At 39.9% G+C, this 27,447-nt stretch overlaps 1 protein-coding gene across 2 annotated transcripts in view; it reads left to right on the top strand.

The window, feature by feature from the left end:
* Positions 1-27,447, top strand: part of ARHGEF28 (Rho guanine nucleotide exchange factor 28) — a 325,739-nt gene that overhangs the window by 210,916 nt on the left and 87,376 nt on the right. For both annotated transcript variants that reach the window (XM_024122262.3, XM_024122271.3), the window contains 9 exons: positions 3,195-3,237; positions 7,610-7,733; positions 8,071-8,203; positions 18,032-18,087; positions 19,164-19,212; positions 21,316-21,460; positions 21,537-21,664; positions 23,143-23,283; positions 26,213-26,460. In XM_024122262.3, coding sequence (XP_023978030.1) covers positions 3,195-3,237; positions 7,610-7,733; positions 8,071-8,203; positions 18,032-18,087; positions 19,164-19,212; positions 21,316-21,460; positions 21,537-21,664; positions 23,143-23,283; positions 26,213-26,460 — 1,067 coding nt within the window. The remainder of the gene's footprint in view (positions 1-3,194; positions 3,238-7,609; positions 7,734-8,070; positions 8,204-18,031; positions 18,088-19,163; positions 19,213-21,315; positions 21,461-21,536; positions 21,665-23,142; positions 23,284-26,212; positions 26,461-27,447) is intronic.

Consider the following 27,447-nt stretch of genomic DNA (forward strand, 5'->3'; position numbering starts at 1 on the left):
CTCCCCGCAACGGGAGAGGCCGCAGCAGAGGGAGGCCCGCATACCACAAAAAAAAAAAAAAAAAAAAAAGAAATACAACTTTTATATAATAAAATTTTAATTGAAATATAGTATACCTACAGAAAGGGGTGCATATTATAAGCATATAGCTTGATGAATTTTCAAAAGTGAATTGAGATCAATAAATAGAACAATTGTGGCAACTCAGAGTTGCCCTTGTAGCCCTTCTTAGCCGCTACCCCAATTTTCAACTTAATTCTGGAATGTAATTATTTAACACTTTCTGTGTACCATATGTTATGTAGTAATTACATTTAAAGCTGTATTTGGAAGTATTAATGTCAATCTGTAATATATAGCATTATAACAAATTTTTTGTCAGTGTATTGGATAATGCCTTTTTTTGTCTATTATCCTTAAGAGCCTTAGAAGACTCAGAAAGTGAGAGATGTGCTTAAGTATTCTCAATTTCCCAGCATAGAATATTTAAAATAGGATTTATTTTACTCCTTCTTTTCCTTTCCTTTTTTCTTATTCTTGCTTTGTTACATTGCCATTCTTTTGCATCCTTATGTCATGTGGAACAACAGTAGAAGCATAATCTTTGTGCTTGGACCTGCCATCCTAAAACAATGTCTAATGTATGGAGATGTTCAATCAATATTTGTTGAATGAGTGTAGCAGACAAAATACATAAAATACAAAAGAAGTGCTACAAGGCATTTTTTTTTCCTTTTTCTTTCTGGGATGTCTTTTTGGAGAAAGAGAAAACAGGACTGATAATAAATGTCAGTTTTGATTTTTAGAATGGGAAGGTGGAGAGAAAGGACCGAGAGAAAGAAAGGAGACAACTACCTTGAGGGGACAGCAGTAGAAGAGGATTGAATTTGCCCTGGATGTTTTTTCAATACCATAAGTCTTTCTAGAATCTCCAGGTCTCCCTAACCTTAGTTTAGGTTGGGATTCCTTTTAATGGCAGCTTTGACACCTTTTCACTGATAGTCTTAGAGATGGTGAATTAACTTTGTACTGTAACTATTTGGAAAACACTTTTAAGTCTTCTGTGCAGTGTGCAAAATGGTGCCTTTGCCTTTATATCTGTAGTATCTCTGATTATTAAATTCCAACAGTTCTGATGTTTGAAATCTCAGACAACTGAGAGAAAAATGGATAGTTTATAAGGGGAGAGAGCCCTGATTTATGAATTCTTTAATGAATAAGGGAGGGTATTTTTGCTTTACATACATTCCTTAAATCTTCGCATTTGAGTTAGAAAGAATAAAAAGCTAAAATCAATTCCTTTGTTTTTTCTGTGAATAAAAGCTTGTCTTTAGACAGTATGTTTAAAAATAGGGCTATTGAATGAAGTTTGACACTCTCCAGAAGGTAAGAATTACAAACAGGCAATTTGGGTTGAGGCTACACACTAAATGTACAAAAATTCCAATGGATATTCCTCTATGGTAGCAAACATTTGGATTGATATCATTTAGGTCAGTCAAAATCATAGGACTGTGAAAAATAAATTAGCTCTTAAGGAAGAAAAAATAATTTTAACTATGTGTATGTGATCAAAGCACAGGTGTGAAAGCTTGACTACTTCAAAGATGTATTCTAATGTTTCATTGTTTAATCTGCTTAATCAGAGGTAAATTGACATTTGTGTTGTTATAAATCCTCTCTCAATGAGTTTCGAATAGTTCTAAAATATTTTTCTATTTGAACAGAGTCCAAGTCTTCCTTTCTCAGTGGAAAATTCCCATAGATGAGCTATTGATATAATACAGATATACAGAGACAGGATAGTCTTTCAGTCCTTTTTATACTTATTTGTGATGTTCTCTCTTTCTTGTCACTTTCAGAGGGTTACTTACGATCATTTATCATGCTTTTGTTGTTGTTGTTGTTTTTGAGGGTGCCAAGAGTACAATGGTGGCAACTTTATTATTTAATGCTTTTTATATATAAAACAAAATCCAATCCTATATTTCCCTTGGGTACATCATGGATTTAGATAGAAAGGAATATTCTCCATGTTGAAATGATAATTACAGCATCACCAAGATGGACAAAAGTTCTCTACATTTAAAAATTTGAGGAGTGAAGTGAATGTACTTTTGAAAATTATTGTGCACTGATGGATGGAATCCTGTTAGACTTTATCCAGTTGTCTGAGTCTGATTCTGTTACTTTATTAGCTTGATTATTTTGGATATATGGCTTATTCTCCTGACACCTCAGTCTATATACAAAAAGGATAATGATTTCTGCCCATGACTTAATTTGAAGAATATTTAATGGCAATAAAATAAAAGTCTTCGAATTCTTCGGAGTAGGTTTTCTGTTACCTACAAGATAGTCTTGGGTTCAACATTGATATTTCCACATTTCAGGAGATATGTATTCATTAGTTTTCCTCTATATATATCTGGCCCATCTCCCTTTGCAACCTAGTTTTGCCTCTTCACTCTTCTGGATTGTAACGGTAAAGGATTTGTCCCTGCTCTGTAGATGGTGTGCTCCACAGTGGCCGTTCCCTCCTTCAGTCTCTCTCACTGTCTAAATCAGTGTCTCTGCTCCATCCCTGTAGTAAGTACTCCGGTTTGGGAAACAAGATGGCGCTACGCTGCTTGCATGAGCCTGCCCCTTCTACCCCGCCTCCCCAGTCCAATGGAGGAGGGGCTCTCCCTTTCTCATGAGCCACAAAGCACATCTCCGAACTGGCTGCTCTGTAAAAGCATTACAGCTACATTAAAACGGACTCTTCCTTATGCTGGCCTTCAAGACTTTTCTTTTAAGCTTTGCTAAAAAGCTGCTAAGATATTTATTGATTCTGTACGTTGGGGGATTAGTGTTACGAATAAGGGATGACGCTCTGGTGAGAAATATCCAGAAACATAGAACTGATTTTCTGCATTTCTGAAAATGTTTGCTGCCCCTTGCTGATGCTAACTTAGTTCACAAAATCATTAAATGTTTCCCTGTGTTGGCCTCCTCCCCATTCTCTCCAAATTAGGGAAAGTGATAAAAATATCCAGAGCAATGCCCTTGTTATATAAAATGACTTTTTTCATTATTTTCTAACTGCTGGTATGTGTAATGATAATGTACGGTTGAGTGTGTGCACTTCGGACTAACACACAACTGCTAGTTTGTCTGCCTTCGTTTTCATTTTATTGTTCTGTGTCTTGTAGAGCAAAGAGCTTACAGCTTACCGGAGCCACCAAGAGAAAAAAGGTATTTTAACCCTTCCAAATTTCCTGAGGGACTGCTTGATCCATCTTTGGAAATGTTTGCACATCATTTTTGATACCTGTTCAATAGTTTGTGAGAGGTTTCTGCCTAATGAGCCTGCCTGAATCCTTTGTACCCTTTGTGTTCTGTATGGGTGTAGGTTTGCCAGCTGTTCCTTTCAGTCCCCAGATGAACAGGCCTCAGGACTTGGGGACAGAGTAGTCTGGGGTTATTTTCAAAGCCAAACACTTCCAATGTACAGCACCATGCGGAACAGTGTGAGACCACCTGCTTTAGAAAGGTGTCAGGTTCTCACTAGGTCTGTCCACTATGACAGGAAGACTTATTGTGGTAACAGACCCCTGGGGTCAGTTTTAGAAAGTGCCTAAACATCTCTGCTGTCTGTAGAGTATCGCTTAGAAGTGTTAAGTGTGAAACGAAGAATAAATGATGCAGAAAGTACTTTGAGCATTATCAATTTTCTGATTAATATGAAGATTTGAAAGCTGTATGCCTAAGCTGCTCGTTTCCCTAGAAGGTAAAACTGTCCTTAGAGAAAAGCTTGGGCAGCTGACTAGCGAGCAGACTGGATTGCTGCACTCTGTTGGTCTTGAGAAACTAACTGCTCGTGATCACACTTGAAATAGCCCTGGGGTTATGTCAGAAATGGCATAAATGCTTGGCTTTGAGAGACCATGGGAAAAGGAGGAAAATGGTTTTAATTTGGGTGCTATTCATGCTCAAACTCTGAAACCTTTTACTATATAGATCAAGAGGGATTATTTTGCTTTAAATCTTGGACTGAAAGTATGAAGAAGGAAAAAAAGAAATCTCCTTTTGCTATTCCTATTTTTTGGAGACCAGAATAGAAATTCTGAAACGATAAAACAGAGGAAGGCTAAGAATGCCCTTTAAGAATAAGCTGATGATGAAAGGACCTCAGGACAATGATGATGGTGACAGCAGGAGCAGCGGTAACTGACCGTTGTTGGGTGTTTTTAATGTGCCTGGCACTGTTTTAAGCTGCTTACGCTTATTAATTCATTTAAGCGATTTGTTGACTAATTCTGGAATTTGTTCATCATTCTGGTCATCGTTCTGGTTAGAAGTCTTATCCTTGCCATCTTTTTAACAATTGGAGAAGTAATAGCCTGATTGTAAGGATTTTTTTTTTAATCAAAAATATTTTCCATTAGGAGAGGGATTTAAAACTGGAAGAGCCAATGTCAGAATTGGCTAAATATTAGCCTATAAAATGTGATAACTTGGATGAGATGTATAGGGGTGTATATTTTTCTCATATTCCTCATTCTTGTTTTTTTTTTCCTGTTCTTGGGTCTGTCTTTGGTCTGCATCCCGAAAGCATCTGACTTTCTTAGTCATATCCCCTGGTGTATCTAGTAGAGTAGATATTCCATCTCCCCTACTATGTTCCTGATACCTTGTTGGATACACCAATAAGGTCCCTGGCTAGACCTAATGCTTTGCTTTGGTCATGCTATAGACGTTTACTTGGAGGTTTGCCTTCTTTGGAATTCCCTTATTTATGTTGAGCGCTTTGTTTCTGGAAAAGAGTGCAGCCAGCTAAAAGGGGGGCTCACTCCAGACCTTGCAGGCTCATTCTTATAGGAGCAGGCACTTCATCTATCCCATCTTCTTAGGATTATATGGTACAACTCAGTTATTTTATTGCCACCATCTATCTTAAATCTGATACATCTGTTACCTTTTATTTTTTTAAGAAAATGAGAATCTGGCTGTTCAAAGTGGAAGTTTCACCTGTGTCAATTTTCAATTTGGATAGTTGGAGCTTTTTAAATACTTAGATGCCAGTTCTTTTAAAAAATAGGTTATAGATATAATAGGTTAAGGATTAAGATATTGAGGCTATATCCATATTATTAAGATACTTAAAATATCTGTTTACCTATTGAAAAGGTAATGCCAAGAATCTCTGAAGAATGGGGCTTGTAAAACTTTATTGTGGGTAATTCCATTGGTCATCAAATTGATAATAGAGTTAGGCATTCTTGTTCTGGGATGTTGAAAGAGTTTAAGTAAATTTTTCCAGATTCTTATAAATTGAAAAGCTGTTTACATTCTGTTGTGAAATCAGTTGAGGATTTTTCCCTTCTGAGTTCTTCTCTACCAAGTACCTAATTTTTACGTAAGTGAATACCACATAGTTAAATTAGATTTGAAACATGGAATCCGCCAACCTTCTACATCTGCCCAGAAGTTACACTGTGTTTCCCATTGTCATAATCTGAAAGTGGGTCATGTCTATGATATTCACGTGTCTACCAGGTTAGATGATTCAGAGTTTTTAATGTTTAATGTTTCAGTTTTTTTGTTTATTTGTTTTGTTTACTTTGTCATCTCAGTTCTTATCAACCTTTGGAATTAAAGATTAAGTGGTATGATTTTATGTCTTTTTTTTTTTTTTTTATAAATTTCAGTGCATCTGTAGGTTTTAAATCAAAACTGTAACACTATTCTTGAAACAGTCTTCTGTAGCATAGGGAGTTGGGAGTAGAGTCTGGTAAACAGGAACTCATTTTCTTTCATTTGAGAGAGTGTAGTTGTGTTCCTGCTGGGAAGTAGGGGAGAGGACTTCTTCGCCTCAAAAATCACATTGACCTTATCATTCTTCAATTCTGATATTTAGGTTTCCTCCCCATATTTTTCTTCTCTTAGACATTGGGTGGCTCTTGGTGGTGTCCCAAAAAGTGTTCCAGAGAGGATTCTTTCTCAGCTGTCAAGTGTGCTTTTTTCCCCCATTCCAAAAGTGAGCCTGTTAAATATTATTCCACGAGTTTTGCAAATTAGGATGCTTAAGACACAAGAGGTATGGAAATTTACAGATATATTAACCAGTGATTTATCTAAGAAGGTGGCTGTGGAAGTAGAAAGGAAATAAGAGGGTCTAAGTTCCTTGTGTTATTCTGAGTAGTGTAGGGCACTTTCACTTCTGTTTTCCATCTTTCCTTTCTAACTTTTTCAACTGTTTTCTCTTAGTAGCAAACCCAATTTCATGAACTGTGCAGGGTTCGAGTGGCAGGACACCCACTGTCCTGACTATACCTCTGTGACCAAGAGGTAGCTCTGAAGTAATTTATTATTTATGCTAAATGCATTCACTGAGGTTTGAACTCTCAATTATCTAATATAGAGGTCAAATAACTTAGTTTTGTTTAATATGTACCAGTTAAGTACTTATTATATTTAAGCGTGAGAAAGGGCCTTAGAAATAACTTAGTCTTTGATCAGATGAGAAAAACTGAAGTCCTAGAAGTTGTCTTTTAAGTCATTTTTGTAAAATGTAATCATATGTATTTTGGTACATATCAATAGTATGATTGCTTTTGAAGGTATTTCCCAGAGATGAATGTATTAGCCACTAATGCTGACAAGAAGTTTGAGGGATAGGAGAGACATGGGTTATGAAATGTTCATTTTGGAAATTGTCTACAGAAGTGTTATCTGGTTTGACATGATACCTTTGTTGGTCTTTAATATATTCACTCTTTCTTTCTCTCTTTGTAATAATATTAGAATACAAGACCATCAGAGAAAGTTCTAGGGGAAATATAAAAGTTCCAGGGAAATTTCCACTTCATAGCTGGGACTTTTTTTTTCTCCCTAAAGAATGATTCTGTGGATTAGAGGAAAATCAGTGATGTTCAGTGTGTTCACAGGTTGGGTACAATTACCTCTAACTTGCCTCTTATTTGGGGGGAATTTCCATAATGTTCTCTCCTTTGCAACCTAGAGTCTCAGATTGCAAATAGCCTGATTGAGTGGGAGAGATGGAACCATGAGGCAGACAGTCTGTTTCTCAGGCTGTATTGACAAAGGAAATGTGTGTCTGCTGAGTATTATCTCTGTTCCATAAATAAATAAAATCCAGTTTGATGTCGTTGGTTATTTGGCTTCTATGTGCTAGGAAAATTCTATTAGCGTAGTAAACAGGGAGATGAATGTTTTCAGAGTAAAATTATAAGTGTAAGATTTCCTTTATTTCTCTAATATTTTAATATGAAAATTTTAAAGTATGCAGAAAAGCTAAAAGAATTATATATTAGATTACCTATTTCCACCACTTGGATTCTGTAAGTGTTAACATTGTGAGATAGTTGCTTTATCATACACTTATCCACCTATTCATCTATAAGATATATTTTTAATAGTTTTTATCCTTATCTTTAGAGTAACCATTAAAGCCTAAAAAATATGTGTAAAAATAATATGTACAAAATACATCTGTGTGTTTGTATACATGCACACACATACATACACACACATATGTATGACTGCTCTCTTTTGCTCCCTCTTGTAAGTTTTATAAGCTGTGATAACAGATTCTTTTTTGTAGAATTCAGGAAGAAGAATGGGATAAATACATCGTACCTGCCAAATCAGAGTCTGAAAAATACAAAGTGAGCCGAACTTTCAGCTTCCTCATGAACAGGATGACCAGCCCTCGGAATAAATCTAAGGTAATTAAGGTTTTATGCCTATCGTCTATAAAGTGTAGATGCTCAGTTTCTGAGCAATTAATATAGTTTCCACTTTCCCTTTAAAATCATTTACCTTAGGTTTTCTACACACATATTTAAAAACCTCTATATTTCTTATGGGGTATTGTCCAAGTCATTGAAAATACTGACACCACTTCATCCTGGGTGCTGTTACATTTTGGCATTATCATACTTCTTGATGTGTGGCCCTTCTGTCCTGATAGAACACGTAGAGACTTTGTATGACTTCTGTACGTCGATTGGCTCTGAGCATTTCTCTTTTCTCCCCACTTTGCTGCTGCTGCCACATCTAAAGACAAAAGGCAAGGATGCCAAAGACAAAGAGAAACTGAGTCGACATCAGTTTGTCCCTGGAACATTCTCTGGGTCTCTGCAGTGTTTGGTTTGTGATAAAACGCTCCTGGGAAAAGAGTCGTTCCAGTGTTCCAGTAAGTTCTCGGGCCCCATGTGTGCTGTCTTCGTGCGTGCTTTGCCTCCCCAAACAGTAAGCTCCCTGAGAACAGTGCCGGTGCTAAGTGTGTTCATGTAGACTTTTGTTTTCATGTCTATGTGTGGTTTCATCAGCAAGCAATGACCCATGATGTGAGTCAGTACTTTGTGTCCACAGGCGATAGTCTCTCCTAGAACCCAGACTGTTATACCTCACTGCCTTCTGATGTCTCCACTTGGATGTCTAAACAGCATCTCAAATGGAGCTCCGTTCTCCCCCTTCTGTGCCCACCTACAAGCTGACCCTCTCAGTTTAATGGCAGTTCCATCATTCCAGCCAAATGCTCACGCCAGAAATCTTGGAGTATTTCTATATACCTCTCTTTCTCTCAGTCCCGCACACTTCAGCATTCCTCTTGGCTCTGTCTTCAAAATATATATGGAAGTCAGCCTCTTCTCACCCTGCCACTGTCACCCTGGTCTAAAGCCATCATTTCAGTAGCTTTGCAACTGGTCTCCTTGTGCTTTTACTGCAAAAAGCATAGTTCTCAAAATCTCAGTCCGAGCGAGTTTATCAAGGCATTTGTTTTTGTGTTCCAGATCCTCCGATGACTTCCTGTCATCCTGAGGATGGTCAGAGCCCTGAGAGTGGCTGCAAGGCCCCCATTATCTCTCCTGTCATCTGCCCCTCCCACTCCTCTGCTTCAGTCCCTCTGGCATCTTTGCTGTTCTTCCAATACTCCGGGCGTCAGGCATGCTCCTGCCATGGGGCCTTTCCTGCGGTTTGCTCTGCCTGCAGTGCTCTCCCCTCAGTTAGCTGTGTGGTTTGTCCCCTCACCTCCTTCAGGTCTGCTTCAGGTAACACCCCCAGTCAGGCCTTTCTTGACCACCCTCTGCTTGGCTCATTTTCCCCCGTTTCCTCCTTTTTATCCCACTATAGCATTCAACATCATCTAACTTACTCTCTGTTCTGTTTATCAATTTTATTATCTATCTCCTTCAGCAGAATATAAACTCTACGAGGGATGGATTTTTGTCTGTTGATTTTGTTCTCTGCTGTATCCACAGTGCCTAGAACAATGCTTTTGCGTAGCAGGGGCTTAGTAAATATTTATGGAGTGAAAGAATAATTCGGTGCAAAAGAATTTAGGCCCAGGCAGGTGAAATCCATTTCATGGTGTTTGTTGGTGGCCAGAATTAGGGGAACATTTGGGGGGTGGGATGGGAGTACAAAGGGAGGTGAAGAGCAGAGGAAGGTTATATGTAAAGTTCTTCATTAAATTCCTAGGAAATGGTTAAATTAAAAATTTAAATGTATCCATTCACACTGTCTTTAATGATGCCAGTTTCACTGCATGCTTGAACTTTGCTTTCCTTGGAGACTTGATTTCTTTCTTTTATGTGACCTGAGATAGCATCAAGCAAAAATTAATAATAATAATAATAATAAAACTACTCTAAAAAATAAAGTCTACTAATTAAAAAACAAATAGCATCAAGCAGTTCAGCTGTGATTTAATTTGCTAAATGTTTAGAAGTTTGCCGAAAGTATTGTTTGTGGATTTTTTTTTTTAAACATTCATTTTATTTATTTATTTGGCTGTGCTGGGTCTCAGCTGCGGCACGCAGGATGTTTTAGTTGAGGCATGTGGGATCTTTTTAGTTGTGGAATGTGGGGTCTTTGGTTGCGGCATGTGAGATCTCCAGTTGTGGCATGTGAACTCTCAGTTGTGGCGTGTGGGATCCAGCTCCCCGAGCAGGGATGGAACCTGGGACCCCTGCCCTGGGAGCGTGGAGTCCCAGCCACTGGACCACCAGGGAAGTTCCTGTTCATGGGTTGTTAATGGCTTGCCCCCATGTCAGCAGTCAGTTTATGGGTTTGATGGCATATGTTTCATAGGTTGTGGCTCATTTCTTGTTCATAGGGCTGGATCTCTTCAGCTGTAACCCCCAGCCACATCCATGACCTTTCTCTCCCCTCATTTTAAGACAAACTCCTCAAGTTGGGCAACCTCCACTCACTGCTCTGACGTCTATTCCTGCCACATCTTCCTTAACCATCTGATTTTGGCCTCTGTTCCCACTACTTAACAGAAGTCTTGCTCTTGACCTGAGCATCTTTCCTCGTTACTGTTCTCAGACTCACTGATCTCTCTCCTGTTTCCATATTTATTGTCCCTTTGTGTAGGTAGATGTCCTCTTTTCCATGGCACACTGCTCTTCTGTTTACCACCTGTATTGTCTGCTTTCTCCTAACTTTGAGTACCCTCCAAACTCAGTTCTTGGGCATTTGTTCTTTTCTCGGTATTGTTTCTAAGTATAGTCATCCAGTCTTTTGTTCTAAAATACTGTACTTAAACCTGTTCTTCCCAGATTAACGTCTTTATTGCTTACTTTCTAATTCCATATTTCTAGTTGCCTAGAGAGGCTGAGCCCCCATGTAACTTGTGACTATATTTGAGCATTATGGCAGAGCTACAGTATAAACCAAGACTGTCCCAGTCACCCCCTGTCTGTGGGCATCATCGCCCAAAGATCTTCTTGTCTCCCAGACCAACGTGTCTAAAATCGACCTTACAGTCCACATGCAGAAGGCTGTTCTTGCTGTGTTGATGGTACCAGCTCGAACGCTGGGCATGTTGACTCTTAGTTCCTCTTCCTCCTGGCACCCCAGTCCATGTGGTACCTCTTTCATTTCCTTTCTCACTGTTTCTGCTCTGGTGGATTCTCATCACCAGCTCTGGACTGCTGACAGCCAACTGTTCTCGTTTCCCCTGTCTCTAGGTATTTTCACTTACAATTTATTCTGGATACTTTCACCACCTTAATCTTAATGAAGCACTGCTTCCATCCGCACACATATGTTTGAGGACTTCTCTCTTTTTTGTTTACTGGACTAAGCCCAGGCTTTTCAGATGTGCATTCGGTTCTACCTGCATCCTGCTGGCTAGTCCTACGGTTACTTCCCTGTTCAGCCTTGGTTTACAACCTGAGGCTTTGCCAGACCTGTTGTCTTTTCTCCCACTGTGTATGTTTTCCTGCCTCTGTTCCTTCACTTATGATAATCTCCTATCTCTCAGTTTTCCCTGCTCCTCTACTTCATCCAGATTTCTTGCCTCTTCTTGGGAGGTCTTCCTTGACCACTGTGGCCTGAGTTCCTGCACATCACACTTAGGATCTTTTATCCTATCCAGTTTAATACTGGGGTATGTACAGCCTCTTCTGATTTTAACTACTAGCATAGACTTTATGTTCTTGGAGGTCTATAATCACACAATGGTTCTTTTGTATCCCCTACAGCAGCTATCGCAAAGCTGGGCCCTTAGACGCTCTCATATGTAGTTAATGACTACTGAAAGCTTAGGGATCACTGAAAGGCAAATTCTTGCAGTGCAGATATGTTGGTTCATACTGAGTTGGTCAAGTGGGTTGTCATGAAAGTTTTAGTGGAAGATGGAAATTGCTGAAAGTACATAGATTATATTTAGCTTTTAAAATGGTCGTTAATTTTTTTTAAAAAGACAGCGGAATTCATAGAAGATACAAGTTTTAAGGAGAAACAAAATTATCCAAACTTTTATCATCTAGAGAAAATTGCTATTCATATTTTTATGGAATCCCTCCTAATCACTAAAAAAAGTCAGCTTTGTATGCTCATGTCTCATTTGATGATGATATCAAATGTGCTTAATTGTTCCTCACTTACTGTACATTTAAGTTTTTTCCAATTTTTTCACAATGTAAATAATGTTGCAAGGAACATGCTTTTCCACATATCACTGCCCACATCTTTGATCATTGCCTTAAATTAAATTCTAGAATCAGTTTGAGTATATGTTTAATTTCCTCTTTAACCATAGTCTTTTGGAAGTTTTAAGATTTACAATTTTGGGGGGAGGGGAGTATTGGGGATTTAAACGTTGGTCATTAAGTTTTTCACACTGGGTAGGAGAATACAACGTTCAGACTGCCGTTATTGGTAAATAATCCTAATTCATGGTGTATTTTTAAATTGTGAATATCAATATTTCTAATCGTAAAAACAATATATAAAATGAATAATATAAATATTCAAAATCTTGATGTCTGTATTCTTCTTTATTAAAGCCTGAGTTGCTAGTTTTCCACAAATACTGTATTTCTATAAAATTCTCCTTGTTTATAAATAGATTTCACTACCTATATTTTGATGTTACATTATTTGATGCACAGAAGTTTACTAATCACAGCTTCACTGCATATTTAACTTTCATAAACTTAAAACTACCCTAATGCGGTTAAATGCCATTTATAAGAATTTTACTTTGTTTAAAATTAATATTCTTCTTGCTTTCCTTCTGTTTGTATTTCTCTTAACTATTTCTGTGTTTTTAATTTGAGGTGTGTGTCTTTAATTTAGCTATAGGTAATCTGTAATGTAACTGAGAGACCTTGTTTTATAATAAGGATTTTTTCCTTATTTACGTTTAATTTTACAACTGTCAGCTATCTTTTATAGTTCTTTGCTGTTTTCCTTGATGTCTGGTTCAGCTATTTAGACCATATGTTGTCTTTTATCTTCTTCAGGGATTTGGCAAGATATGCTCTTTTTTCTTTTTTTTTTTTTTTTCTGTATGCGGGCCTCTCACTGTCGTGCCCTCTCCCGTTGCGGAGCACAGGCTCCAGACGCACAGGCTCAGCGGCCATGGCTCACGGGCCCAGCCCCTCCGCGGCATGTGGGATCTTCCCGGACCGGGGCACGAACCCGTGTCCCCTGCATCGGCAGGCGGACTCTCAACCACTGTGCCACCAGGGAATCCCAAGATATGCTCTTTTAATACTTAACTAATAATAACTTTAAGGCTGTGTAAGGCTTATAATACTCTTATTTCCCTTATAGTTACCCTTTTTTCCCCCTAGCCTCTGTGAGTATACTGAATTCATTATTATTACTTTTATAATGTATGTTTAATCTTTCAGGAATAATTTTCTATTTCAACAATAATTTGATATTTGTATTCAGTTCTGTGTCTCTACTTAATAATAATTTTTTAGATGTGATTCTTTGGTTTCAGTGCTCACTTTTGCTCTTTTTTTTTTCCTTCAATAAAGCTGATCTGTTCTGAACTCTTAATTTTGATTCTGCTTTTAATAGGCAATAGGATTTCAGGTAATTTTTTTTCCAAGCAGGTTATTGGAGTAAATCTGTTTTCTGAAATCTTGTGTAGCTAAGGGTATATCTTTCCTTCTTTCACACAATAAAACCAATTTTATCTGGCTAAATAAATTCTTCTGTCAAACCTTTTCCCCTCAAGACTCTGCCAACACTGGTCCCTTATATCTGGGCATTTAATATTATAGTACAGTAGAAAATTCTGGGGCCTGCCTGTCCTCATTCCCTTGCTGGTAACCTGCTTTTTCTGCCTAGATGCTTGAGGACTTTTAATTTTTTGATCATAGGAATATTGTCAGACTGTGTCTATAGAATAGGTATAATTTAATGATTTTTTCCTAGAAAACAGTAAGACCTTTCGATTTGCCTTTTTTGGGTTCTTTTTTTTTTTTTTTTGCGGTACGCGGGCCTCTCACTGTTGTGTCCTCTCCCGTTGCGGAGCACAGGCTCCGGACACGCAGGCTCAGCGGCCATGGCTCACGGGCCCAGCCGCTCCGCGGCACGTGGGATCCTCCCGGACCGGGGCACGAACCCGTGTCCCCTGCATCGGCAGGCGGACTCCCAACCACTGCGCCACCGGGGAAGCCCTTTTTTGGTTCTTTTTAAGCTTTCTAAAAGTTTTTGTCAGTTGTAGCTGTCAGTTGTTCCTTCTGACCTCATTTTTCTGATTTCTTCCTTAGAGAAGTGTGATCTGTTATCTGTCATATTTGTATGACATCTTGTTTGATAATTATACACTTCTTTTTCTCCACTTTCTGGAGGGACTCTTTCAAGTTTAATCTCATAGCACTGCTTTGATACTTTGTCACATCGAATCTTCTCAATTTGGTTTAAATTCCTACTCTTGCTCTTTTTTCTTCCTTGTAGTACTTTCTCGTCTCACAAAACTCGGGTTCCCTGTCATCCTGTTGGCCTATGGTCACATCCTATACTCCCTTCATGGCCTTTTGGTCCTAGTTTATGTCTATTTTGTGTCTCTTAGGGAGGACACATTTCAGATATCCAAATTTTTCTTCTCCATTTCTGGATTTCATAATATTCAGTGGCTTCCTCTTCCTGTGAGTTTTCAGTATAACTTTGTTCTCTGGTACCTCCTAGCTTCTCCTTTTTTCCTTATCCTTTCATTCTCTTGCTCTGGGGTAAGGAGAGAGCCATGCCATTTTCATGTTTGCCTGCAGGACCAGTACGTGGACCAGCCTGTCTTCTGCTCCTTGGCCACTGAGGTGTTGGCTAGGTGCCGCCAAAGACCTGCAGCGGGAGGAAGGTTGTGGGCTCAGCATCTTGCTCGATTCTCAGGGGGCTGCAGCCACTGTTTGACGGGCCTCAGGGAGCCCTGCTACCCTTGTGGAAGGAATTTTCTCCTGAAGTTTCTGATAAGCCTCCGGCTCCTCCATCTGCACACAGCGTCTCGGGGTGGGGGTGGGCAGGATGAGGGTGTGGTGGTAGGTGATGTGAAGGTGGGAGGGCAGAGGGGGCAAGAAGACAGCAACCTGGCAAGAAGTAGTCCCCTTGCAGGGAGCTCTCTGAGCCTGTGGACACGAGGGGGCAGGCAAAGTATTCCCTTACTTCTTTCAGTGAGATGCGGCCACATTGTTTCGTGAAGTAAAATGTAGGCAAGCTGCTAACTTTTCTCTTTTAATTTGGTTTCCTCTAGTTAGTAGGAATTCTCTCGGAGCCTGACAGTACATTTTTTCTAGCATTGTTGTGCATTTTTCTTTCTTTCCGTCTTCATAGGCTTTTTCCCTGGGGTGCAAGCAGGCAGTTGCAGTATGTCACTAGTCCCTTACTAATACAGGGCATATAGTAGTACATGAGTTCTCAGGCAGACACAGAAGTGTATGTCATCTATGGTTTCAGGTTTCATAATCGATAAGACCCTGTGCAGAAGGGGAAAAATCTCTCCAAGGAAATTAAAATATTAACAGTGCGATCAGCAGTTAAGTCTGCCCATACGGGAGTCAACTGTATTCATTGTACTACACCATTTTATATAAGGGACTTGAGCATCCCCGGGGGCTGCTAGAACCAGTCCCCCAAGGGCACCGAGGAAGGGCTACAGAGGGTGTGCCCCCAACAGAACTTCAGGAGATTCTAAAGAATGTACTTTAGACAGAAGGAAAGCAATCCAGAAAAAAGATCGGAGCTGCAGGAAAGAATGAAGAAAGCCCTTTTTTGGTTCTTTTTAAGCTTTCTAAAAGTTTTTGTCAGTTGTAGCTGTCAGTTGTTCCTTCTGACCTCATTTTTCTGATTTCTTCCTTAGAGAAGTGTGATCTGTTATCTGTCATATTTGTATGACATCTTGTTTGATAATTATACACTTCTTTTTCTCCACTTTCTGGAGGGACTCTTTCAAGTTTAATCTCATAGCACTGCTTTGATACTTTGTCACATCGAATCTTCTCAATTTGGTTTAAATTCCTACTCTTGCTCTTTTTTCTTCCTTGTAGTACTTTCTCGTCTCACAAAACTCGGGTTCCCTGTCATCCTGTTGGCCTATGGTCACATCCTATACTCCCTTCATGGCCTTTTGGTCCTAGTTTATGTCTATTTTGTGTCTCTTAGGGAGGACACATTTCAGATATCCAAATTTTTCTTCTCCATTTCTGGATTTCATAATATTCAGTGGCTTCCTCTTCCTGTGAGTTTTCAGTATAACTTTGTTCTCTGGTACCTCCTAGCTTCTCCTTTTTTCCTTATCCTTTCATTCTCTTGCTCTGGGGTAAGGAGAGAGCCATGCCATTTTCATGTTTGCCTGCAGGACCAGTACGTGGACCAGCCTGTCTTCTGCTCCTTGGCCACTGAGGTGTTGGCTAGGTGCCGCCAAAGACCTGCAGCGGGAGGAAGGTTGTGGGCTCAGCATCTTGCTCGATTCTCAGGGGGCTGCAGCCACTGTTTGACGGGCCTCAGGGAGCCCTGCTACCCTTGTGGAAGGAATTTTCTCCTGAAGTTTCTGATAAGCCTCCGGCTCCTCCATCTGCACACAGCGTCTCGGGGTGGGGGTGGGCAGGATGAGGGTGTGGTGGTAGGTGATGTGAAGGTGGGAGGGCAGAGGGGGCAAGAAGACAGCAACCTGGCAAGAAGTAGTCCCCTTGCAGGGAGCTCTCTGAGCCTGTGGACACGAGGGGGCAGGCAAAGTATTCCCTTACTTCTTTCAGTGAGATGCGGCCACATTGTTTCGTGAAGTAAAATGTAGGCAAGCTGCTAACTTTTCTCTTTTAATTTGGTTTCCTCTAGTTAGTAGGAATTCTCTCGGAGCCTGACAGTACATTTTTTCTAGCATTGTTGTGCATTTTTCTTTCTTTCCGTCTTCATAGGCTTTTTCCCTGGGGTGCAAGCAGGCAGTTGCAGTATGTCACTAGTCCCTTACTAATACAGGGCATATAGTAGTACATGAGTTCTCAGGCAGACACAGAAGTGTATGTCATCTATGGTTTCAGGTTTCATAATCGATAAGACCCTGTGCAGAAGGGGAAAAATCTCTCCAAGGAAATTAAAATATTAACAGTGCGATCAGCAGTTAAGTCTGCCCATACGGGAGTCAACTGTATTCATTGTACTACACCATTTTATATAAGGGACTTGAGCATCCCCGGGGGCTGCTAGAACCAGTCCCCCAAGGGCACCGAGGAAGGGCTACAGAGGGTGTGCCCCCAACAGAACTTCAGGAGATTCTAAAGAATGTACTTTAGACAGAAGGAAAGCAATCCAGAAAAAAGATCGGAGCTGCAGGAAAGAATGAAGAACATTGACAGTGTAAAACAATAATACTGTCCACTGGGCTTAAAACAGCAAGATGAACACGTAAGAGGGAGAGGAAGTGAGGTTCATATATTCAAATATCCTTGTGTAGTTTGAAGGACCGTAAAGCTATTCATTTCAGATTTTACTAAGTTAAATATGAATGTTAAAATATCTAGGGTAAAAATTATTAAGCTAAAAATATGTCCCATACTTGTAAAAATTAAGAAAGTAATTAGAAAAAATATTTAATTGATCCAAAAAAAAGCCAGAGAGGAATAAAAACAGAAAAGAAAGCAATATAAAGCACAAAATAGATGGACAAAATAATCCAAAGAGAGCGCTGAGTACCATATAAATTGTAAAAGAGTATATAAAATACAAATAACTAAAAATATTAATTTAAAAAGGACAAAGAGGGAACTCCCTGGCAGTCCAGTGGTTAGGACTCGGTGCTCTCACTGCAGGGACCGGGTTCGATCCCTGGTCAGGCAACTAAGATCCCACAAGCCACTCGGCCAAAAAACAATCAAACAAACGAAAAACAGATCGTCAGAATGGATTATAGAAAATACAGCATTATATTGCTGACAAGAAATATCTAAAGGTTTAATTTTCAGAAAGATCTAAAGTAGAGGAATACAAAAGGATACACTTGTATTTAGACAAACTAAGGGAAAGAAAGCAGATGTAGCCATGTTATTATCAGGCAAAATAGAATTTAATGCAAAAAGCATTACTAGATGTTCTGCTCCATTGGTGGGGCTACATGTGATTTAAATATTTTTTCTTTCCTTTTAAAGTTTTCTAAATATTTTTAATGTTTATGTGTTATTTTTATAATGACCCTTAAAATCATGATGTAGTTGTATGCATTTCACTTTGCAGATTAACTTAAATAAGATGGACACGTTTCTATCTTTTCCTTTTGTTCCAGACTGTAATGCAAATGTACATAAGGGCTGTAAAGATGCCGCCTCTCCGTGTACCAAGGTAATCTCTCAGTCGTGTGTGAATATTACATGCTTGTATGCAGCTTGTTGCTTCATGTTATCTGTTTAGGTTTTTAGATTTACTAGTTATTACTGTCTAGATTTATTTTTAAAGTGGTCGTTGTAGTGATAAAGTAACACATGCTCAAAGCGTATACCTATTCAGTTAACTATGCACTTGTAGAAGTAGAGGGAACGCTCCATTTGCGCTACATGATGTGGGTGTGTTAGGCTTTCTGTCAGGACCTGCTTGGTTTACCAGTGCTAACCCTGAGCATATGTAAATGAAGTCTAGAGCAGTAATTCTCAAACATCAGCACACATCAGAATCGCCTGGAGGGCCTGTTAAAACACAGATATCTGGACCCCACTCCCAGAATTCCTGATCCAGTAGGTCTGGGTGGATTCTGAGAATTTGCATTTCAAACATGTTCCCAGGTGATGCTGCTGATCCTGGGACCACAGTGTAAGGCCCACTGGACTAGAGGAATGTTCTCTGTGTTTGGGGGTGGGCTTGAGTAGATGGAGGTATTTATCATTGCATTCCTTTGTCTCCCACTCTAAAGCCATGCCAGAAATGCAGATGAGTGAGCATGATGATCCTTCAGAGGGAAGCATGGAGTCCCCAACTCTGTGTTACTTGGAGCACACATTGTGTCAGGTCACAGAGTTGAGGGTGACATTTCAGTGCTCAAGGTCCTTGTGTCCTGTAGGCTGGAGGAACAGCCAGGAACAGAAAGAACAAATAGGAGAAAGGCAGCGCTGATAAGAACTCCTCTTTGAACCTGGGTTTGCACACCGGAACTGGAGATTTTCGGTTCCATCGGGCTTTTACTAAAGCTGGGATCTTGCTGAGACGTGCTCATGAGGCATACCCTCCTTATAACTTGCTCATCTCATTGTCATAACATATTTCTCTTTGCTGTGTTTTATGTCTTTTGCTTTGAATTCCTCTGTTTGAAATAAAATAACAAAGAAAATGGTATAGATAAGAAGCCTGTTCTGTGTGACTGTGGACATTCTTGTAGTCCAGTGGTGCTTTGATCTTACTTTTTGCGTTTCTAATGTTCTTTACAGAAATTCCAAGTGAAATATAATAAGAACAAACCACAGACCATCCTTGGAAGTAAGTGATGTGGAAAACGGCAAGAACTTTTTTCAGTTTCATACATATACACATTTTTTCCAATGTAAAATACCCCATCCTTTTGTTCTCTCATTTGCCCAATTATTCCTTCTTTCATAGCATATGCTGGGTGTAATTGGCATAATTTTTAGTTACACAAAGAAGTCAAGAATGTCATAAACTCTGGCAGACTACTAGCCTTTGTGCCACATGTATTATATGATCTTTATATTAGGGAAGGCTGAATGGAGGAGGTATTATGATGTTGCCTCAATTTTAAGATGCGAACTAGTGTAATACGCACTATTGATAACAGCCTTTTGGGGGAAAAGAGAAACACTACATTAAATGTACATAATTTTATGTTTTCCTAGCAGTGGCACATATTTATCTTGACCAATACATACCATGTGCTTCTTAAGAATCACAAAGTTAGGAAAAAGTCTTCAAGTTGAGAATCTATAGATTCTTATCAGTCTCTGTTGCTGGTTATTAGAGCAACCTGATACTTTTTAGTAGCCATGCCTGAGGCTGTGATCTCATCAGTTACATTAGGATGGCAATTGAAATTTCAGGGCATATCTGAGTTTTGTTTGCATATGCTTAAACTCAGTGGTTCTCTTTTTCTTGAATTAATACATTGTTGAAATTTAAACAATTTCTCTTAGATAATTGGCAGTCCATGACAGTCTTTACATTGCTTGCAAGGGTCAGTCACACCATTGTCCTCCTGGGTGAAAATCCTTTGATTTGATGTGAGCAATTTTGCAATTTCTTTTGCCTCAAATATTACATAGCTTGCCTTGTGGCAGGCATTTTAAGTTTGTGGTCACTTTTCACTTCAATGCTGCCATAGTGTGACCAGTGTTTTAAAAGCCACTTGAATCGGGGGAGGGGGGGTGTCAATGAAATATGCAAATTAATGGTGACGTGTGACTGTGTGTGATGTTACACAAGGGTAAACTAGTGCAGGCAGTAACAAGTGTGACATTGTTTACTCCCCTGCTTCTTCACCAGAAGTCCTTTTTTTTTTTTTTGCGGTACGCGGGCCTCTCACTGTTGTGGGCTCTCCCGCTGCGGAGCACAGGCTCCGGACACGCAGGCTCAGCGGCCATGGCTCACGGGCCCAGCCGTCTCCGCGGCATGTGGGATCTTCCCAGACCCGGGCACGAACCCGTGTCCCCTGCATCGGCAGGCGGACTCTCAACCACTGCGCCACCGGGGAAGCCCAACCACCAGAAGTCCTTTTGACCGCAGTTGGAACGTACTCCTCAATTTCATAAGGTTAAGCATGAAAATAATTTAAAAGCATCTTAGAATTGATAGAATACCATCTGTTCCTCCTCTTAACTTAGGAATAACATTAAATCATACATGTGTAGAATCCTTTGTAATATCTTAGGGTTCCATATAAGTATTTTTCCCCTTTACTTAAGGAATGTGTGTGCCAAGCACATAATATTATAGGATTGAAATATTTTCATAGAGTCACTTTTTAATACACATCAAATGTAAATGCTTGGATGCCCCTAACGTTTCAAACTGACCAGAAAGGTACTGAAGCATCATTTCATTTTCCATATGTGAGAGAGAACAGCCCAGCTTGCTTGAAGGTTTCATCTGCCTGACATTCTTATACCATAAAGAACAGACTCCCCAGCATTGTTCCAGTCTGTTTACATGCTCTCTGTGTGTGTGTGCTTGTTTATACACACAGTGTACATTCTAGTAATAGTGCTAATAACACCTTGTATCTATTTAAAGCTGGCTCTAGGGAGAACACGCAGTGGTTTATGCGCAAGCAGTCCCAGTGTTTCCCCATTCCATTTTCTTGTCTGTTTGCGTAATTCCAGCCACCCGCAGTCTCCAAGTGGATATGCTGAAGCAGGCCTGCAGCCTGGGTACCAGGAGGGTGTGAACTGGAAGGGACATTTGAAGCAGGTGTTGGGATGTGGCAGGGAGACTAGTTTCAGGTCTGGGCTTGTGACACATTAGAATTGGCCATTGGAGTGTTCAGCTTTCTGGCTTTTAAGAGACCATCTTTACTCGTTGGGATTACTGCCCGCTATGGAAACCTCATGAAGCATCCGTTCTGATTTCCAGATTCTTCATTTAGAGACGTCCCACCTCCTGGGCTCTCCTTGCACCCTTCTTCCTCCATGCCTATTGGGCTGCCGACCGGGAGGAAGGAAACAGCAGGGCAAGTCCATCCATTGTCCAGAAGCGTTCCAGGCATGACCTTGGAAAGGTAAGGCTCAGTGTGGTCTGACACCTTGACATCTCAGAGCTGCTGCCGGGGCTGACTTTTCTCTCTGTCCTTCTAGCTTCAGGAGGTCAGGGGCATCCTTGGAGTCTGAAAGTGATGGGAGCACCTGGAGAAGCAGGTCTCAGTCTGATGAGCTTTTCCAGCCCATGGGCTCACCTCCCTCCACAGACTCCTTCTTAATGGAAGGTGAGGAGAAGATGCCTTTGCATTTACTTGGGTTTCTGTGAGCATTTGCCGAAAGGAATGTTTTCTGAAGGATGTAAGGTGGAAACGTTTTCTTTTATTCTTTTAAAAAGAATTCTGTTTCATGGTGTCACTTAGCTACAGGTTCTTCTGATTAAAAGGAATACAAATTGAGCCACAGAGGCGACTCCCAGATAGGAACCAAGGAAACATGATGCATTTTTTTAAAGGGACATATTCCCCGAAGAATATGTCATAAACGTCATTAAGAGAAAGAAATATGTGCTTGTTCTTCTTTAAAAATGTTTTACAGCTATTGATGAATTGGTATAGGATCATACATTAAAAATATATATTTCAGTTACTTAAGACTGGGCTTGCCTGGATCTCTGAGATATTTATCCCCATATGTTGCCTCCTACTTCTAGGGGAATAAAAGCATTTTTAAAAAACATGTTTTTGGATAGGACAATCTGGGGAATTTCTTGTTGTATCCTAGCAGTATTAATAGGCAAAGGAAAACCAAATGAAGGGAGAGTAGTGATGAGAGAAAGGGGTGGACTCTTCCCCAGGAATCTACTTATTTTAAATCCATTGTCATCACATCTTGACTTCTCTGAGCTAGAATCTCTCTAAGGAGTGCCATTTGGACAAATAGAATTTAGTCTTCCTGAAAGGGATGTATGTGTATCGTCAAATTCTATCAGAAAAATCTGTACTCACGTGACTGGAGGCCTTATACCCTGCTTCATGCTTATATTAAGGACAGCAAGCCAAGTAAAGAGCAAATAAAGTGGACAAGTACAAGATTCAATTTTTTTGTTTGTTTGTTTTGTTTTTTTGTGTGTTTTTTTTTTGTTTTTTGCATTACGCGGGCCTCTCACTGCTGTGGCCCCTCCCGCTGCGGAGCACAGGCTCCGGACCCGCAGGCCCAGCGGCCATGGCTCACGGGCCCAGCCGCTCCACGGCACGCGGGACCCTCCCGGACCAGGGCACGAACCGGTGCTCCCTGCATCGGCAGGCGAACTCCCAACCACTGCGCCACCAGGGAAGCCCCAAGATTCAATTTTGAGTAAACAGCGCAAAGCAACCCAGGGCAAAAGAAATCAGTGGGTTTAAGATTCTGTAAGCACATCGTGGACTCTGCAGGTTACCAAAAATAAAACTAAAATAGAACAAGTCAAAAAAAAAAAGCAAAAGAATCTTCAAATTTTTTTTTTTTTGGCATATACACAATCAGGTATTTTAATACCTGATTCTGCTTTGCTTTCATGAGCGCCATCTTGATTTGAACCATTTCACTTGTTTGGTTTCAGATGTTTCAATTGCATATCACAGTATTTTGGCTTAGTTGTTTCTATGTTCATAGCAGGTTTCTTTAGGGTGATGAATCCATAAACATGGGCACTTGTGAAGGTCTGTTTGTGTTATGTGTGTTCACCCACTTCTGGCTTTTCTTTTCTTTCTTCAATGCACATTAGATGTCGTGGATTCGTCTCTGTGGAGTGACCTCAGCAGTGATGCCCAGGGGTTTGAAGCAGAATCTTGGAGTCTGGTGGTGGACCCCTCCTTTTGTAGTAGGCAGGAGAAGGGTGTCATCAAAAGACAGGATGTCATTTTTGGTAAGCATTTCAAACACTCTGGGCTCCAGCAGTGTGGTGCAGGGGAAAGTGCATGGCGTTTGAAACCATACATACCTGGATTCAAGGCTAGGTTCAAATCCCGGTTCTACCATTTCCTAGTTACTTGGTCTCAGATAAAATATTTTGCTCACCTGGACCTCAGTTTTTCCTTTTGTAAAATGGGGATAATGATACTCTGGATTAAAATGTTGTGAGGCTTAAATGAGGCATTGTCTGTACCTGGTATAAGCAAATTTTATGTCTTCTACCCTTTTCAAGTTTCCTTAGGCATGGTCTCTACTCTTTCACCTCTTCTGTTGTACGAATCACAGTGACTGTTCACATATTTTAAGGTAGGGTAGTCAGGGCTGCTGCATGCAGGGCCCTGTAGTTTGCCTGCACACAGCCAGAGACTGCGACTCACATAGATGCAGAGGGACTGGCAGCGCCTGGCTTAGGACCGTGTGTGATTGTGTGCCTCAGTCCTGAGCATGGAGTTCCACTGTGGGAGGTTTTACGATTTCATGCTATTTGGGGTGAAGGCCCTCTGAATTAAGGGAGGTTAGATTATAGACTAGTTAGGAAAAAATGAAGTTTAAAAAATTTTCAAGTATAAAGTAGATGCTAAAAAGTGGTTCCAAGAAGATACTTTAAATATGAGATTAACTCTTAGTTTTTGCTAATCCTGTGTGTGCAAAGCATGGGCCACAAAGTCCAGTGGCGACGATGGCCACTTTTCTCCTGTGTGAAGTGGTGGTTATGTAGATCAGAGGAGCCGATGTGTAGTGTGCTGGCATCTAGGGCTGTGCAGGTGGGAGTTACCTTGGAAAGAGTGATGCTGTCCCCTTTAGTATTTCTCACGTAATTTATATTGTACTGAAATTTTTCTTCATTTATTTCTTGATTTCATATATTATTAAAAATAATCTCACCCATTTGGGATGAATTATTGTGTCGTGTAGTTCACAGCATGGCCTCAGGGTCAGAAAGTCTTGTGTTCCAGGGAAAATCCTTCACCTCTATTCTTCATGTCTCTCTTTTAAAGATAAGGAAAATCATTCCTATTTTGGGGGGTCATAATAGATAAATGGATTAACGGATATGGTAGATGCTTAGTATGGAGTAGGTGTTAAAAATATGGTAGGATACAATAATTAATAATAATAATAATAATTTAAAGTTAATTCCCAGTTAGAGTTTTGTTTATGATAAAATAATAAACAAAGCTACATTTAGATTTGTTTACCCTCCATGGCTGATGTTTTGTGTTCTTTTTCAAAACAGGTACATGAGTTTGGAAATACTCATTAATCCAGAACTTGTACTTCTGATGCTCCTACAAATTGTGAATTATTGTTTTCTCTCATGATGCATTTTTAAAATTGAGATATTGTCACAAAAAATTGAGATATAAAATTCACCCCTTTACAGTGTATAATCTATATTGTAGTATATTTGTAAAGTTTTAGTATATTTATAAAGTTGTGCAACCATCAACCACTGTTTAATTCCAGAGCATTTTCATCACTCCAGAAAGAAACCCTGTGCCCATTAGCAGTCACTTCCGTTTGTCCCCTCCCACCAGTACCTGGCAACCACTAATCTACTTTCTGTCCCTATGAATATGTCCCTATGAAAATTACAATATTTAGTTTTTTGGGCCTGGCTTCTTTCAATTAACATATTGTTTTCACTGTTCATCCATGCTGTAATAGAAATCAGCGCTCTATTCCTTTTTGTGGCTGAGTAATATTTCATTGTATAGACATACCACACTTTGTTCATCTAATCATGACTTGATGGTCATTTGGGGTTGTTCCCACTTTGGGGGTCACATGGTACTTTATGTTTAACCTTTTGAAGAACTGCCTGTTTTCCAAAGCAGCTGTACCATTTTACATTCACACCAGCAATGTATGAGGGTTTCAATTTCTCCACATCTTACCAAGGCTTCTTTATTGTTCATCCTTTAACTTACAGTTATTGTAGTGTGTGTAAAGTGGTGTCTCATTGTGGTTTTGGTTTGTATTTCCCTGATGGCTAATGATGTTGTGCACATTGGCTATTGGTATATCTCTTTAGAGAAACATCTATTCAAATTTTTGGCCTATTTTGAAGTGGGTTTTTTTGTTGTTATTGTGTCATAAGAGTTCTTTATATATTCTATACTCAAGTCCCTTATCAAATACATGATTTGCAAATATTTTCTCCCATTGTATGTGTTGTCTTTTCACATTCTTGATGATGTCCCTTGATCATGACACATTGTTTTCTCCTGGAGAAAATGGAATTTCAGAGACAGATCCAATAATAGAAAGGACCTACTGTTGTGTGCATTGAGGAACTTTATTATATTTAATTCAACATAATTCACCAAATTAATTGTGCTTCTACTCAATACAAAACACACACAAAAAAAAATGAAAGAAGGAAAAAGAAAGAAAAGAGGTAAACTAAGTTACATTTTATAGAGCATTCAGGGGAAAACAAAACCTGGTTCCCAACTGAAGATACCTAAAGATGTTAGCTGGTTATATTATGAAAGTTTGATACATTGGATTCTTACATCTTGGACTTGACTTATACATATCCTCATATAATGTCTGGAAAAAAGAGAATAGTTTAATATTTTGAGCTTACATTAAATGTTTAATTAATGCTGACTTCAACAGTAGAAGAATATTATTATTCCTAAACATTCCCTCTTTTTCTTTTTTATTTGTGTAACATACAGTGTTTAGCTACTAATTTAGGTCAATAGGGATACTTTTTTAAAACTTGAGGTATAATTGACATACAACATTATGTTAGTTTCAGGTGTACAACTTAATGATAATTGTCTATATTGCAAAATGATCACCACAGTAAGTCTAGTTAACGTCAGAGGACACTTGTTTTTTTAAAGCTTGTTTCTCTTCACCTGTTTCAGAGCTAATGCAGACAGAAATGCATCACATCCAGACCCTGTTCATCATGTCCGAGATCTTCAGGAAAGGGATGAAGGAGGAGCTGCAGCTTGACCACAGCACTGTGGATAAAATCTTCCCCTGTTTAGATGAGTTACTTGAAATCCACAGGCATTTCTTCTATAGTATGAAGGAGCGAAGGCAAGAATCCTGTATCGGCAACGATAGGAATTTCGTCATCAACCGAATCGGAGATATTCTAGTACAACAGGTGAGAAAGATTTAAAGGTCTTAAAACCTCAAAGCCTAAAGGTAGGCAGACTGTCTAGAGTATTCAAAGCTTGCAGAGAACTGGAATTGATTTCTTTATGATTATTGACAGATGGGTTTAGCTGGTTGTCTTTTATTTGATGTTGGTGCGTATGACCGATGTCTGAGAGTTTTTAATAGCCAGTGACTCTTCTGTGTGTCACAGGACTTGGCTGGAGAAAATTTACTTAGACTTCTTTTTTTTTTTTTTGCCGCACTGTGCGGCTTGTAGGATCTTAGTTCCCCAAGCAGGGATTGAAGCCTTGCCCTCAGCAGTGAAAGCGTGGAGTCCTAATCACTAGACCACCAAGGAATTCCCTACTTAGACTTCTTGATGTAATGGGCTTTCTAGTAACGTGCCTTCCTGAGTGGCCCGTGATAGTCTCACCAATATCTCCAAGATAAGTGCTGCCTAATTTTAGGAGGAGTGAGGCAGATCTATTATCATGAAATCCCTGGAGTTCATGCCTGGGGGATAAGAAAAGCAAATCTCACTCAAAGGAGGCACTTTTTAGATGCTTGGGTTGTTTGAAGCATCAGTGAGAATGGGCTGTGCCACTCTCCTAGTTAAAAAAAAACAAGCACCTTACTTTTGACAATTGTATCGGTCCCCGATCTCTCTGAAAGAGGCTCTGCATTTAAAACATGCTAATTACAGAAGTTAAATAACATGTATCCAGCAGCCTTAACATGGCAGGGACTTTCAAGGTACTTCCATTATATTACCTCACTTAACCATCACAATACAGTGAGGCAAATATTTATTTTCCCTAAAACTGAGGCACAGGGGCTTCCCTGGTGGCGCAGTGGTTGCGCGTCCGCCTGCCGATGCAGGGGAACCGGGTTCGCACCCCGGTATGGGAGGATCCCGCATGCCGCGGAGCGGCTGGGCCCGTGAGCCATGGCCGCTGAGCCTGCGCGTCCGGAGCCTGTGCTCCGCAACGGGAGA

The sequence above is a fragment of the Physeter macrocephalus genome, chromosome 8, assembly GCF_002837175.3.
Source record: "Physeter macrocephalus isolate SW-GA chromosome 8, ASM283717v5, whole genome shotgun sequence".
NCBI classification, from domain to species: Eukaryota; Metazoa; Chordata; class Mammalia; order Artiodactyla; family Physeteridae; genus Physeter; species Physeter macrocephalus.